Source organism: Euprymna scolopes, chromosome 2 (assembly GCF_053919585.1).
Source record: "Euprymna scolopes isolate OS-2025 chromosome 2, ASM5391958v1, whole genome shotgun sequence".
NCBI lineage: Eukaryota > Metazoa > Mollusca > Cephalopoda > Sepiida > Sepiolidae > Euprymna > Euprymna scolopes.
In genome coordinates this window covers 138,261,197-138,273,814 of record NC_136483.1, presented here as the reverse complement: position 1 = coordinate 138,273,814, position 12,618 = coordinate 138,261,197, and the positions used below count along the sequence as shown (strand labels likewise).

General features: G+C 35.0%; 1 protein-coding gene across 1 annotated transcript in view; it reads right to left on the bottom strand.

Annotated features, from left to right (window-relative positions):
* The window catches only part of LOC145296266 (phosphorylase b kinase regulatory subunit beta-like), an 83,576-nt gene that overhangs the window by 62,978 nt on the left and 7,980 nt on the right, over positions 1-12,618 (bottom strand). The window contains exons 2-6 of the mRNA XM_080142473.1: positions 11,967-12,117; positions 9,149-9,257; positions 6,895-7,002; positions 4,555-4,614; positions 744-880 (exon numbers count right to left, since the gene is read on the bottom strand). Of these exons, the coding sequence (XP_079998599.1) occupies positions 744-880; positions 4,555-4,614; positions 6,895-7,002; positions 9,149-9,257; positions 11,967-12,117 (565 nt within the window). The remainder of the gene's footprint in view (positions 1-743; positions 881-4,554; positions 4,615-6,894; positions 7,003-9,148; positions 9,258-11,966; positions 12,118-12,618) is intronic.

The following is a 12,618-nucleotide window of genomic DNA, read 5'->3' as shown; positions in this document are numbered from 1 at the left end:
CTTCTCTCACTGGCCCCCTTCCTCCCCTGACCTGAACCCACTGAACAACTATGTTTGGTCATACAGCGAGAACATCACTAACATGACCTCCCACAACACCAAAGCCAGCCTGATTGCTGCCATCCTCCAAGTATTTGCTGAACTTCCGCAGGCGCTTGTAGAAAAAGCATGCTCCCAGTTCCAGACTCGTATTGAGGCGGTGATTGAGGCTGAAGGCGGCTACACTGAATATATGTCCGACCTACTACATAATCAAGTTACCTGTATTGATTTTTTTCAATAAAAGTTTTAAAATAAATCTATAGTGTCGTTTTCTTTAGGGCAACAAATTTATCGTTCTACCCTGTATTAAGTTATTACCCTGATGTTTAGTTTTTTTTAATTTTATGTTGTATTGGATTATTAAACTTACAAATTGCAATCAAATTAAGACAACAGTTACATCAAGGAAAAAAACTAATTCAAGGTGAGCCACATGATCCTTTTCATTGGAACATTTAACAAAAAAAAAAAAAATCACTGTTTAAGATCACACTGACTTTGCTTTTCTAGTGACACCATACCACAAGGAAGGAAAAAGAAAAATACAAACTGTTTCTATACCAGATGATGATGTATATTGTCAAAACTAAGTTAATTTTTAATTTTTAAATAAATAAATGTTTATTTAAAAAAAAAAAAATCTGTTGCATTGGCTTCTTAAACTTACAAATTCCAATTCAAATTTAGTTCCGGGATCTTACCTCGCATGGATTTCAGTGGAGCCATTGTTATATTTCGTTCCTCTCTCCCACATTCCATAATCTGGTGTTCGATAAGCTCTTTCTACCGAAAATACCAAGTTTTGTACAAAGTTCACTTCATCAGTGGAGAATATTACCTGGAAGAATAAAGACATGTTACTCTTACAACATTCATAAAATTTTTATCTAAAGGAGAAAGGAATCACTTGTTACTTATAATACTACTAAAACTAAGCCTCCCTCCTTTCACCACCAATACTGATGCTTGCTAAGTCTTAGCTGAAATGAATGGCTCACTTCTTGGGGAAACTCCTTGCTTTGATAAGATCCTCAAACTGACTTTCATTCTCGATTTGTAAGGGAGAACTTACACCAAATCTAATAGTAAGGTTGTTGGAAAAGTAGTTGGATCTTTGTACCTATTATGTAGCCAGTCGGAGTGCATATGTACTGTATGTATATAACCCATGTATAACCGAGTCTCTATTTATTGGTGATGTGTTGTCTATTTATGTTCATGTATTTCGTGTGATCGTCTCTCTAGTTATGTGTATATTTATAACAGTCTATTTTGTCTAAACAGGACATATGACAATTATAGCAAATAACAGCCTTCCTTGGCCTTTTGGCTGAGAACAAAGTGTAGCATCTGTTCTGATACTACTCTTCACTTTTTTAATTCTCAGTCAATGGAGAAATCCTTCTAGACTGAGGAAATTTTTATTTTTGTTCCTATCGAAAGTGTCCTTTGTTTGGGGAGTTGGATTTTACCTATATTAAAAACCGACCTTGTGTCTAACTCTGCCATCATGGGGAGACAAGTAAATAGGAACAATTATAACAAACTGGGACGAATACAGTCTCTTATGGTTTACATCAGCCAATAGAGAAACATACCTTGTCTGTTTGGTTGACCTTGTGTTGATGAATCGTTTGAAAAACTGCAATATGAAGATTCTTACAAGAGAAGTCTTGCTTGTACTTATGGCCTTTATTTCCCGATGCTTCCCCCCTTTAAAAAGGCACATCTTAATTATCGACTCCGCTCCTTACTTGGGGCCATCATGATTCGTTGACCGTCTCTCTCGACCTTGATTGTGAACTCCTATTACAGACTCTTAACTAACTTTCTATGTGCAAATCTAAAATTTGTTATGTCATAACTCACGTAACCTAAAGATTCTTGTCAGCCATGTAAGTGCAAGGATAGTGTACTGCTGCCATATCTGGGCAGGAGCTGCTAAAAACAGCCTATCCTGCCTTGACAGAGTACAAAATAGACTTCGTAGCCTAGTGGGGGATGCCCTTTTCTCTTCCCTGCAACTTCTCTCCCACTGAAGAGACATTGTGAGCCTGTCGTTATTTTATCATTATTTCCGTGGAAAGTGCTCGTCTAAGCTCCAATCTCTGGTCCCCCCTCGCAAATCTTTCACGAAAAACATCTGTCTAGCTGAAACCACTTTTCCCCCCTCTTTATCTGTGCCTAAACCTAAACATAGATTCCATGAACAAAGCTTCTTTTTTAGAACTGCACGCCTGTGGAACTCTCTTCCGTTTACCTGTTTCCCACCTGACTACAACTTGGATATCTTCAAGTCCAACATAAACAAGTTCCTGATGAACCGCCCCCTTAAGTAAGACATCATATCAGATTTCCATTACTACGATATTATCCTATTGATACACGCAATAATCCTTATCCCCGAGTGGCCTCCGGGCCTTGATAAGTGGTGACTTCCTTGTAAAAAAAAAAAAAAGAAGGTTTTTGTCACATATCTTTGTTTACATTATAACATTCTTAGTGAAAACATATCAGAATGTTATTTCAATGCATCAAGTTACATTGTTGGAAACCATTTGGACCAAGTAAAGAATAGATACCCTTTTCAAGTGACACTGGTTTTTCGACCTTGACATTGCCGTTGGTTGTTTGTAAACATGTCAAATAGCAGACATGGTCGAATGTTTGTGAGCAAGATTTAAAAAAAATTTATTTACAAAACTTTTTAAGATTTAACAGAAAAAAATATATTTACAAAACATTTTAATATTAAATATTTACAAAACTTTTAAGGATTAAAATTTTTTTCCTATTTACACATTTACTACAGGGTATCTTTCTATTCTTTACTTGGTCCATTTAATGCAAATATTTTTATTCTTCTAAAACATAACTTTTCACATCGATAACAGTTTTTTATCTAAACAACAATAATCATCATGATCAACTATCCGCAAGACTAATCGGTATTTTCTGGGAAGCTAATAATATAACATACCGTTTCCAGATGTATTGGACTCCTGATGCAATCCTCTACCTGTAAAAGAGTCTGATACATCCTAGTGGTGGAATGATTCAGAAATGTTGATAGTCTTTCTCTCCTCTATCATTATTTCCATGGAAGGTGCTCAACTGAGCTCCAATCCCTCGATCCTCCAGCTAAAACATTCACAGCAAGAACTTGTCTTCCTACAAGCGTTGCCAAAAACTTTCCTTTCTTTTTCTGAGCATCTACACCCAAATGCAACTTTTATGAACAGAGTTTCTTTACAAAAACATTTCATCTGTGAAGCATATTACCATGGGGCTGCTTCTCTGCACACTACAACATGGCTATATTCAAGTCCAACATCAACAAATACTCATCAAGTTATCCTTTTACGTAATCAAATTTTGTTGATTTCATTTATTGTTTTCAATCCTCTCATAGTTTATCACTGCTTTTTACTTTTGTTCATCATAAAGCCATATTGTTACTGAAACATAAGGAACTACTGTGACAGGGGCCGGATTTATAGTAGGAGACAACCTGGGTGGAAAGTTGGACAGCAAGATGTTTGTTCACATTACATTTAAATCTCTGCACGTTGGCACTGTCAGAAAGAAAGGGAGCAGTGAGAATCCCAAAGGCAAGTGGCATGAAGAAAGAGAATATTAGAGTAGAAAGTTTTCCAGCAAGCAAGAAAGAAAAACAACATGTACCTCTACAATGAAAAGGTGCAATTTTGGTGCTAGGTGGGTGAGTTGGGGGTATTTATATATTATTTGTTTCCCCCCCTGCTGATTATAACTTGGTCAACTTCAGGTCTAATGTTAACAGATAATTGTCACAAACCATGCGATAAATAATAAGTTCATAAACTTGACCAATATTAATACTCCCATAGTTTTCCCCATCTTTCAGCTTATAATAATTTCAGTCTCATTAACCCTTATCCTCAAATGGTTCTTGACTTTGATAAGCAGTGACTCAAAAGTAAAAAGAAAAAGCCTGTCATAGATATACGTAACAGCTATAAGAAAATAATTGGTGCTTCTACACTATTGGGACGAGATTTTGTAGTCGATAAATGGAGTTTTCAGATAAAAAGCAATGGTTTGAACTGATTTTTTTGTCAATTCTAATAAGTTACAATGGTAACTTCCAAATTATACAGTCGAAACCACATGAATATTACTGAATTATTAAACAAAACAACTTTAATCAGGTTAGCAGGTGAAAAATTGACGCCATCTTTGTTTAATTCAAACAGAAAATTATCACCCTGTTGAACTCTCCTGTGTTTTACAATCGTTTTCATCAAATTCTGATTTTGTTTTCTTTAATAAAAAATTTCCTACCTTATTGATTTTTGGAATTTTTCGATATAATCATCTTAAAAATACTAGGAATACATAGATACCATTCTTTTCATGTGGAATTCAGTTTTATGATTTTCGAAATCCCATCCTAATTCTGTAGAAGCGCCAAACAAAAATCAAATAAGACCCGAATAGAACTCATAAAATATAAATAATGCAAACTCATACCTGAAGACCTGAAGAAATCATTTGTACAAGGAAGATCAAATACAAACCAATAACATCTATCTGAAAAAGAAAAAGGAAATAAAATAACGCATGAGTTATCTCCCCTTGTGATTATTACTACTTCAATAATGTAAGCAATCATTAATTAGAATTTTTGTTGGATTTACAGAAAAATTAATACATTTTTAGATATTTGTGAAAAAGTGAAATTTTTTGCTAACTTGTGGAGAATTCCTCAACCCTTCTAGGGAATAAGCCAGAGTTTTTCTAGAGGTTAATAATACTTGTTTTATCAATTATAATTGTTGAAAGATTCTGCACATAATCTAATTATTTTTTCATTTTTTTTTTTTTTTTTAGATATTTGCAAAAAAAAATGTCATTTTTCTATCATTTTGGTGCATTTTAGTTTTCTGACAGACAAATAAAAATTTTCCCCTAAAATCTCATTTTCTTACATTCATGGACACATATATATAAAATGTAAAATGGTCGACTATAGTCAAGGGCAATTTGATAGCTCCTTTTCTCATTAGCTACTCAACTAAAGTGTACCAGAGAGAGCACAACTCCTTTCTCAATATTACTCCACTTAACCTTTAACCTTATTTTATAATGCTGAGTATTTAGTAAAAAGGCATCTCATAGGTTTGTTTTGAGTCTTTGATAAGACTTGATCAAAGATTGAACTCCAGTCTTCCAGCTCATTAGTGAACACCAACTATTATGCAAATGGACTGATTTATACAAAAGTTGGTCAAAAGCTAATAAACAATTTTTACGAAAAGCAGAAGACTAACAGAACAAATTTTTTCACAAGCTTCTAACTTTCATTTGCTCCTAATTTGTCCTTTATTCCTTGCATTCCATAACCAATGTTTCTGACAAAAGAAGAACTGCTGTTTTAAGTAGTTTATATGTGAAGATTTTCAATCATCTCATAGTATTCATGTCAATATATCAAACCTCATTAACTCTTATCCCTGAGTAGTTTTCTGCCTTGATAAGTTGACTCCTTAGTTAAAAAAAAAAATAACATGGGGAGTTCTTTGACACCTATCAGATGACCTTTTGACAGAAAAAAAAATGAGTCTATCTTTTACTTCTTTAACTACTAACTACTTAGTCATAGCTGACAAAATGAGAACAATCTACCTGCGTAGATTGAATAAAGAGTTCAGTTCAAGATTCTTACAGATTCCAGAGTTTAACAAGATGCACCTAAAGAAAGTCAGAAGTTACATTAACTGAAATAATAATCGGAATAATCCAAATTATCGTCTTAAAAATTCTGAAACCTAAGGTTAGTCACTGCTTATATTGCAACACTTTTTAGGGTGTGATAAAAATGCCTTGTTGCCACTAGTAGCAAGTGTGCAATCTTCTGAATGAGTTTGTATAGCATGTAAGAAGGGAGCCAAATTTAGAGTTGTGAGTTTCGAGATGCATTGTGCGTATGTACAGAAGTAAAGTGCGACTACTCTCGCCACAAAATTGTTAGGTAAAAGTACAAAATGTTTAACAATCTATTTTTGAAAGTACAGAATACTTAAGCTTATTTTTATAATTAACTAGCAGGCTGCATGGTGTAGACTGGTCATAAAATCTGCATAAATATGATATTAAATTTATGCAGATTTTGCATTTATTATTATCAGATCCAATCCTTTACTGATTGTTATATTGTACCCAATATACTAACAAAAATGGAAATAAACTGAGATATGTGCATGTGAGTATTATGTTTTTCCTAAACAGTTCATTTCTTATAAGTAAAAAAAACAAAAAAAAACTCTAGTTGAGACCAAAACCAAAACCTAAAGACAGTGAGTCAAGTATGATAACTATTAGGCCAGCTTGCCACAATCTTTAAAATGTGTTTTAAGGAAGCTGTGATGTGAACGACTCGAGCATGCAGCCATGAAACAGTTGACAGATAAAAATCCGATGATCCGTAAGTACCAATTTTTCAATTTTGACCTCTTAGTAGCCCTTTTTTCTGAATGAAAATGATTAAAAAGTTTTCCACATATCTGAATATCCTATATACCAAATTTCAAGTCTGTAGATCAAAGATTTGTTGAGTATATAGGTTGAGAGTTGTCCTCACACACACACACACACATTTTCACTTTAATAGATGTATTGATTACATAGAGGACTCCTCCTTTTTTTTTCAAAGAATATGCTTTCCATTTCAGAGAATATATTTTCCATTTTGGGTTAAAGACATCTTTTATTTTTCAAGAGACCGTTACAAATGCCATGAGCTATGGCTTTAAATGTCCACATAAATAAGAATGTATTACGCATGATGCTCACAATACGACAGTCACCCACCTGTAAATGGCCATATTCATCATCTTTATAGACGGGATCTCCCGTGACAATGTCAAATACTGTGTGAAGGGCATTCAAAGGATTTTGATCATATTTGAATTTTTCAACCTAAAAAACAAAAGATAAAAAATAAAAATAAAATACATGACATAAATTTCAACCTATTTTGTCCTTTAGTCCTCACATTCTAAGAGTAATGTTCATGATAAAGGGAGAAGAATTGCTGTTTTATGGGTCAGCTGTGGCTTTGAGTAGGTGATATATTATTAGTAAAAAAAACAAAACAAAACAAATGAGATGGAAAAATATTGTAGATTATTTTCTGCCTTGATGTGGTAAGCACTCTGGATGAGTTCAACCAGCTTCCTCCAAAAGAAGTTTTAAGGGCATATCAAATTCATAAGTAGTCTCCATGTGACCTGATGGGGACCGAGCGATGCCGAGTGACCTTGCTAGTCGACACGAATTCAGAGGAATTCGCACGGCTGAATTCTAATGATGATGATGGTTTTATATTGTTTTAAACAGAAATGTCTATGAGATTTTGTCAGAAAGAGAAAAAACAAATAATTGTTTTTATCTCATTGTCGTTATATATCTGTTAACAACAAAAAGGTTGTTTTTAAAACCTCTGTTGAGCGATATAAAGAGACCCAGATATCTTAGCTGACAGCTTGACGTGGGGGTCGGGGGTGAGGGTCGCCACTGAGCGTTGTTCGACCGGGGTGACTAATCACCCCTAATTTGATAATAAGTAGAAACACCTCAGTGCAAATGGGGGTTAAAAATTGGGTAGAGATAAGTTCGAAAGGAGGAGTAGAAATTTATAGGATAAAAAAAATAGAGGGAGAGGAAAAGAAAAAGAAAGAATAACTCCAAAAAGGCAGAGGGAGGAATTACTGATTTGATAAAAACGAGACACTTGACTAATCGGGGGTCTTCTTTTCGCTCTGGCAGCTGATCCCTTCCCGTGGACTGACGGTAGATGAAGAACGGAGAACTTGGTAAAGGAAAGAAAACTGCCAGCCCCCTAAGTTGCATGACTAGGCCAGTGTGTAACTATTATTTGTAAAGTCGGAGACAATAATCAATTCTATGTTAAAAAAAAACAATTAAGTTTTGACTTTCTTTTCTTTAATTGGAAACGCCGTTGTGAATGCAATATATTTCTCCGAAAGCCCAGGTGACGTTTGGAAGCTGATTTGAAAGCGGAACCGGAGAGCGACTGACGACGATGATGAAGACGAATTCACACGGGTGACGCCACAGGTATCGGCTACAGGTGCATCTCAACCACGAGCCTATGCACCTGAGCTGCCCTGTAGGGGTTACATACAGATGCATGCTTATTCATCTTGGGTAATATTTTGAACAATATTAATTTATGCTCTTATTTTGCAGTAAGGTATCACAATCTTTTTACAGACAGTGCCTGGTATTCTCAAATAGTAACCAATCTGATATTAACATGGCATAATGTCACATTACTTTGGTAATTTAACAAGAAGTGATAGATTAGCATGATGATGATGATGATGCATATTATAGATTATTTGGACCACCTATAACTATAAAAGTCTGATTTCCATAAGGCATAATAGGCTATTATTTAAGAGAGATGGTTAAAAATCATAGGTTATTTGGGCCATAAAACTATAAAAAAAGTCCGGTTTTCATAAATAAATGGCTGTAGACATATTAACAGACTAGGCTTATATTCAGGAGAACGAGTTTACAATGGAAACTGACTAGAACTGAGCATCAAGCTATTTGTCAAACTAACTGAATTAGCAAATTATGTTTGCTTATAATGATATCATTGATTAGTCAGCAAAGGAAATTATCTTTATAACAGGACACAGCTCACTTTGCTGTCTCAAATGTTTGCCTACAACATGTGAAAAACAAATCATTTGTATAATTGGACACAACTCACTTCATTATTTCACATGCTTGTCTAAAACCACTTGTTTGGCACAGCCAGTCTCTTTTCTATTGCAAACACAGCACACATGTCAGTAATACTTTGACTGGCATGGGTGGCCATTATCACCAAGAGTAGTGAGCAAAATATTTTGGTAGTAACTGCTCACATGCTTGATTCGAATAGCAACTTTCTACAGTGCTTCAATTAAGATGGGTAATTGTTATCACCTTGGAACATGCGCGGTTTATTGTCCATATCAACTCAACAACATGAAGTTAACAATGGTTACAGTCAGTAAATCTTAAAATTGGCAATAAAGAAACAAACCTTCTGTGATAAAACGGTCTGGTGCATCCAGCAATAGAGAATTCCTCGCATTGTTTTGACGGCACTTTGTGCAAGTTCTTGAGTTCGCCCTTTATCATCGTCAATATGTCTGAAATAGATGTAAGCCCAAAAAGATATTTATTAATGCAACAAAGCAACAATAATGGTGACTTTTTTAAATATGCATCATAATATGACATAATAAGAGAAAGTTTATGACTTTCAATGTGAAAGGCGAGATCAGGGCTCTGGTTGAATCAACACTGAAAGAAGTCGCTGAGTTTACGTATCTGGGCAGCAACATAGTTTCTACAGAGAGAGATATCGAAATCCTCATCTCAAAAGCATTGGCCGCATTGGATGGGCTGCATTCAGTATGGACTTCGAGGCTAACTAACAAACTGAAAAGGCAGTTCTTGAGGGCAGTGGTCGAGTCTGTTCTTGTTTGCGGTACTACAACCTAGGCACTCACCAAAAGATTGGAAAGAAAACTAGACGGCACATACACCTGTATGTTACAAATAATATTAAATATATCTTGGAAAAATCATCCCATGAAGCAGCTTTATGGCAATCTATCTGCCATATCTAATACCATCAGAGAAAGACTCCTATGATTTGCTGGCCACTGTCTGAGGAGCAAGCATGAATTGGTGAGTGATGTATTGCTATGGGCTCCATGACACGGACGCGCAAGCAAAGGATGACATATATCCAACAAATAGTACATGACACCAACTGTGAACCTGAAGACATGAGGCAGCTGATGGAAGACAGAAAACTCTGGAGAGGAAGAGTCACATTGGTCAAGACAAGGAGCCCGTCCTGATGATGATCATTATAATATATTATTATAAATTTTCGTTCTTTTTTATTTATTTTTCAGCATCAATATCACTAAGTAATAATGTGTGAGCAAGTATTTATTAATATAAACAATTCTGGTTATAACAATATAAAAGCTGTTTTCCACCTTCTCTCCTTTCATCATAATCGCTCTGACCCCCATCATGCCCCAATTGAAATGAATGGTTTTCGTCTTGAGAAATCTCCATGTCTTGACAAGCTGATGGGACTGAACTTCACTCCGGATTTGAAATGAAACACATACATCAAATCTGATCACTGGAAAAAATGGTTGGATCATTCCAGTCGGGAACAGAGTATTACTTTGTGCATTAGTCATGCTAGTTAATCTCATTTTATTAGGTCACTAACTTTTATATGTTTGTTTTTATATATTCAATACAAAGGTCCATCTGCTAAATTATAAAATATGTTGATTCATATTTGTACATACATTATGATCTTCCACTTCCCTCCTTTTTAAAAATAAAGATCGTCTGACCGCAAAAAGCTAAATTTTGAAAAAAAAATGTAATCTTTACGGCTGTGACAAAACAGCATATTCTTTTCATTGTTTTGACTCTCGAGTATATATCCGACACAGTTAGACACAGTTAATCAACCGAAAACCACATCACTCTTTATAAAAGCATATAAGATATCAATGATTATACACTCAAGAGTCAAAACAATGAAAAGAATATGCTGTTGTCCTAGCCCTAGTAATCACACTCCAACTGAAATGAATGGTTCTCGTCTTGAGAAATCTCCACGTCTTGACAAGCTGATGGGACTGAAATGAAACACATACATCAAATCTGTTGCCAAGATTGTTGGAAAAATGGTTAGCTCACTCTACCACTTCAGTAGGTATCTCACTGCCGGTGCTAAGTAATTTTTCTTTTTTTAGCATATAAAAGCAGCACATATGCTAAAAGAAGAAAAATTACTAAGCAGACCAAGCTTAGAAATTAATAGCATTTGGGAGCATCTAATTATAGGAAAAACAAAAATTGTACACAGTTGCCTCCCCTTTGTCAACTTATTTTTTGTTTTTTTTCACACATACAAAACCACAGCCATAAAACAGAGACTAACTCCAAGAAGATGAAAATGTCTACAGAGCCAGTAACTTTTCTCCTTTCTTTTCCAAACATGCCTGAAGACGGTCGAAGGCCAAATTGACTGAAACGTTGCACAAATAACACTCAAGATGAGACAATCAATAGTCCGATCAATACAATATAAAGGACTGCATTGTTTTTATCTGTAATCATTTGTAGATTGTTCATCTTGGTGGTACCATTGGAGCACAGGGTGGAGCAGGTTCTAGTGTGATTGCAAGAATTTGGAGTGGATCGAGTAAGTTCTAGGAATTTCTGCCATTACTATTACTAAACAGTAGAATGTTATCCCTGTTGTCCAGGGAAAGAGTCTATCAAGAATGTGCATGCTGTGTGATAATTTTTGGAAGTGAAACCTAGAAGTAAGGGCTGTGGATATGCGTTGCATGGATAGAAATGATATATGAATTATACAATAGATGTATAATGCGAGTCTTAAAGACACTTAGATCTGATAACCTCAGAGGGAGATTAAATCCGGAGAGTACAGGAAAATGTGTGTATAGTAGGAGACTTTGATGGTATGGCCACGTTGAAAGAATGGATGAGAGTTCTTGGGTTAATAGATGTAGAACAGTTGATGTAGCAGGTCCAGTTCACAGTGGAAGTTCCATGAAAACATGGGAGGAAGTGATAAATAAAGATCTGGCAGGAAATCAGTTAGTTGTAAAGTCAATTTCTAAAACTCGTTTAATCTTCGCCAGCATGTAAACCAGGACATTAAACTGTGTGTGATGATTATTATTTTCCCAATAAATCACATCAATTTAATTCACAAATAAGCAATCTTTACATATGCGTACTCAATGATGCTAAAGATTTAGTGCAAATAAATAAAATTAAATTACCTATATGCTTGAGAAAGACTCCAAGTAGCTGCTGCGCAATAGATACTGTCACGTACATTACCATATTTACAAATTTTTTCAGGCTTCAAGGTTCCATATTCTGGATAGAGACCAAGCGAGAGACTCTGGTACTGTAATATTTGATGTTTCACTATAAGAAAAGAAAAAAAACAATTCTTTATATTAGATCAAACATTCCCAAACTTATTTTGCTTATGGACCCCCTGAAACCTATATTATACATTGACCATTAGTGTTTTTTTTAGAGGCGTTGAACTTTAAATTGACAACTCTATTTTCTTTAATTGCAGATTCTGCAACTATCGGTTATTTTCAGTTCAGCTTGGTTTGGCAATTCATCATGTGGTTTCATCAAGACAGCCACATGCTACACACAGTGTGATATGATGAATTTACTGAGAGAAACATTTGATGAGTAAAACATTTTGTGCGATGGACCTGCCAACTGGCCACTTCATTTGTGTGATTTAACTCTATTAGATTATTTTCTTTAGGGATATGTAAAGTCATATGTCTAACTGATAAACCAGACACAATAGACTACTTGGAAGACAATATTCAATGTGTTATTGCCGAAATACAACATAATTTAATGCGTTGAAAACTGGACCTCTAGATTATGCCATATACA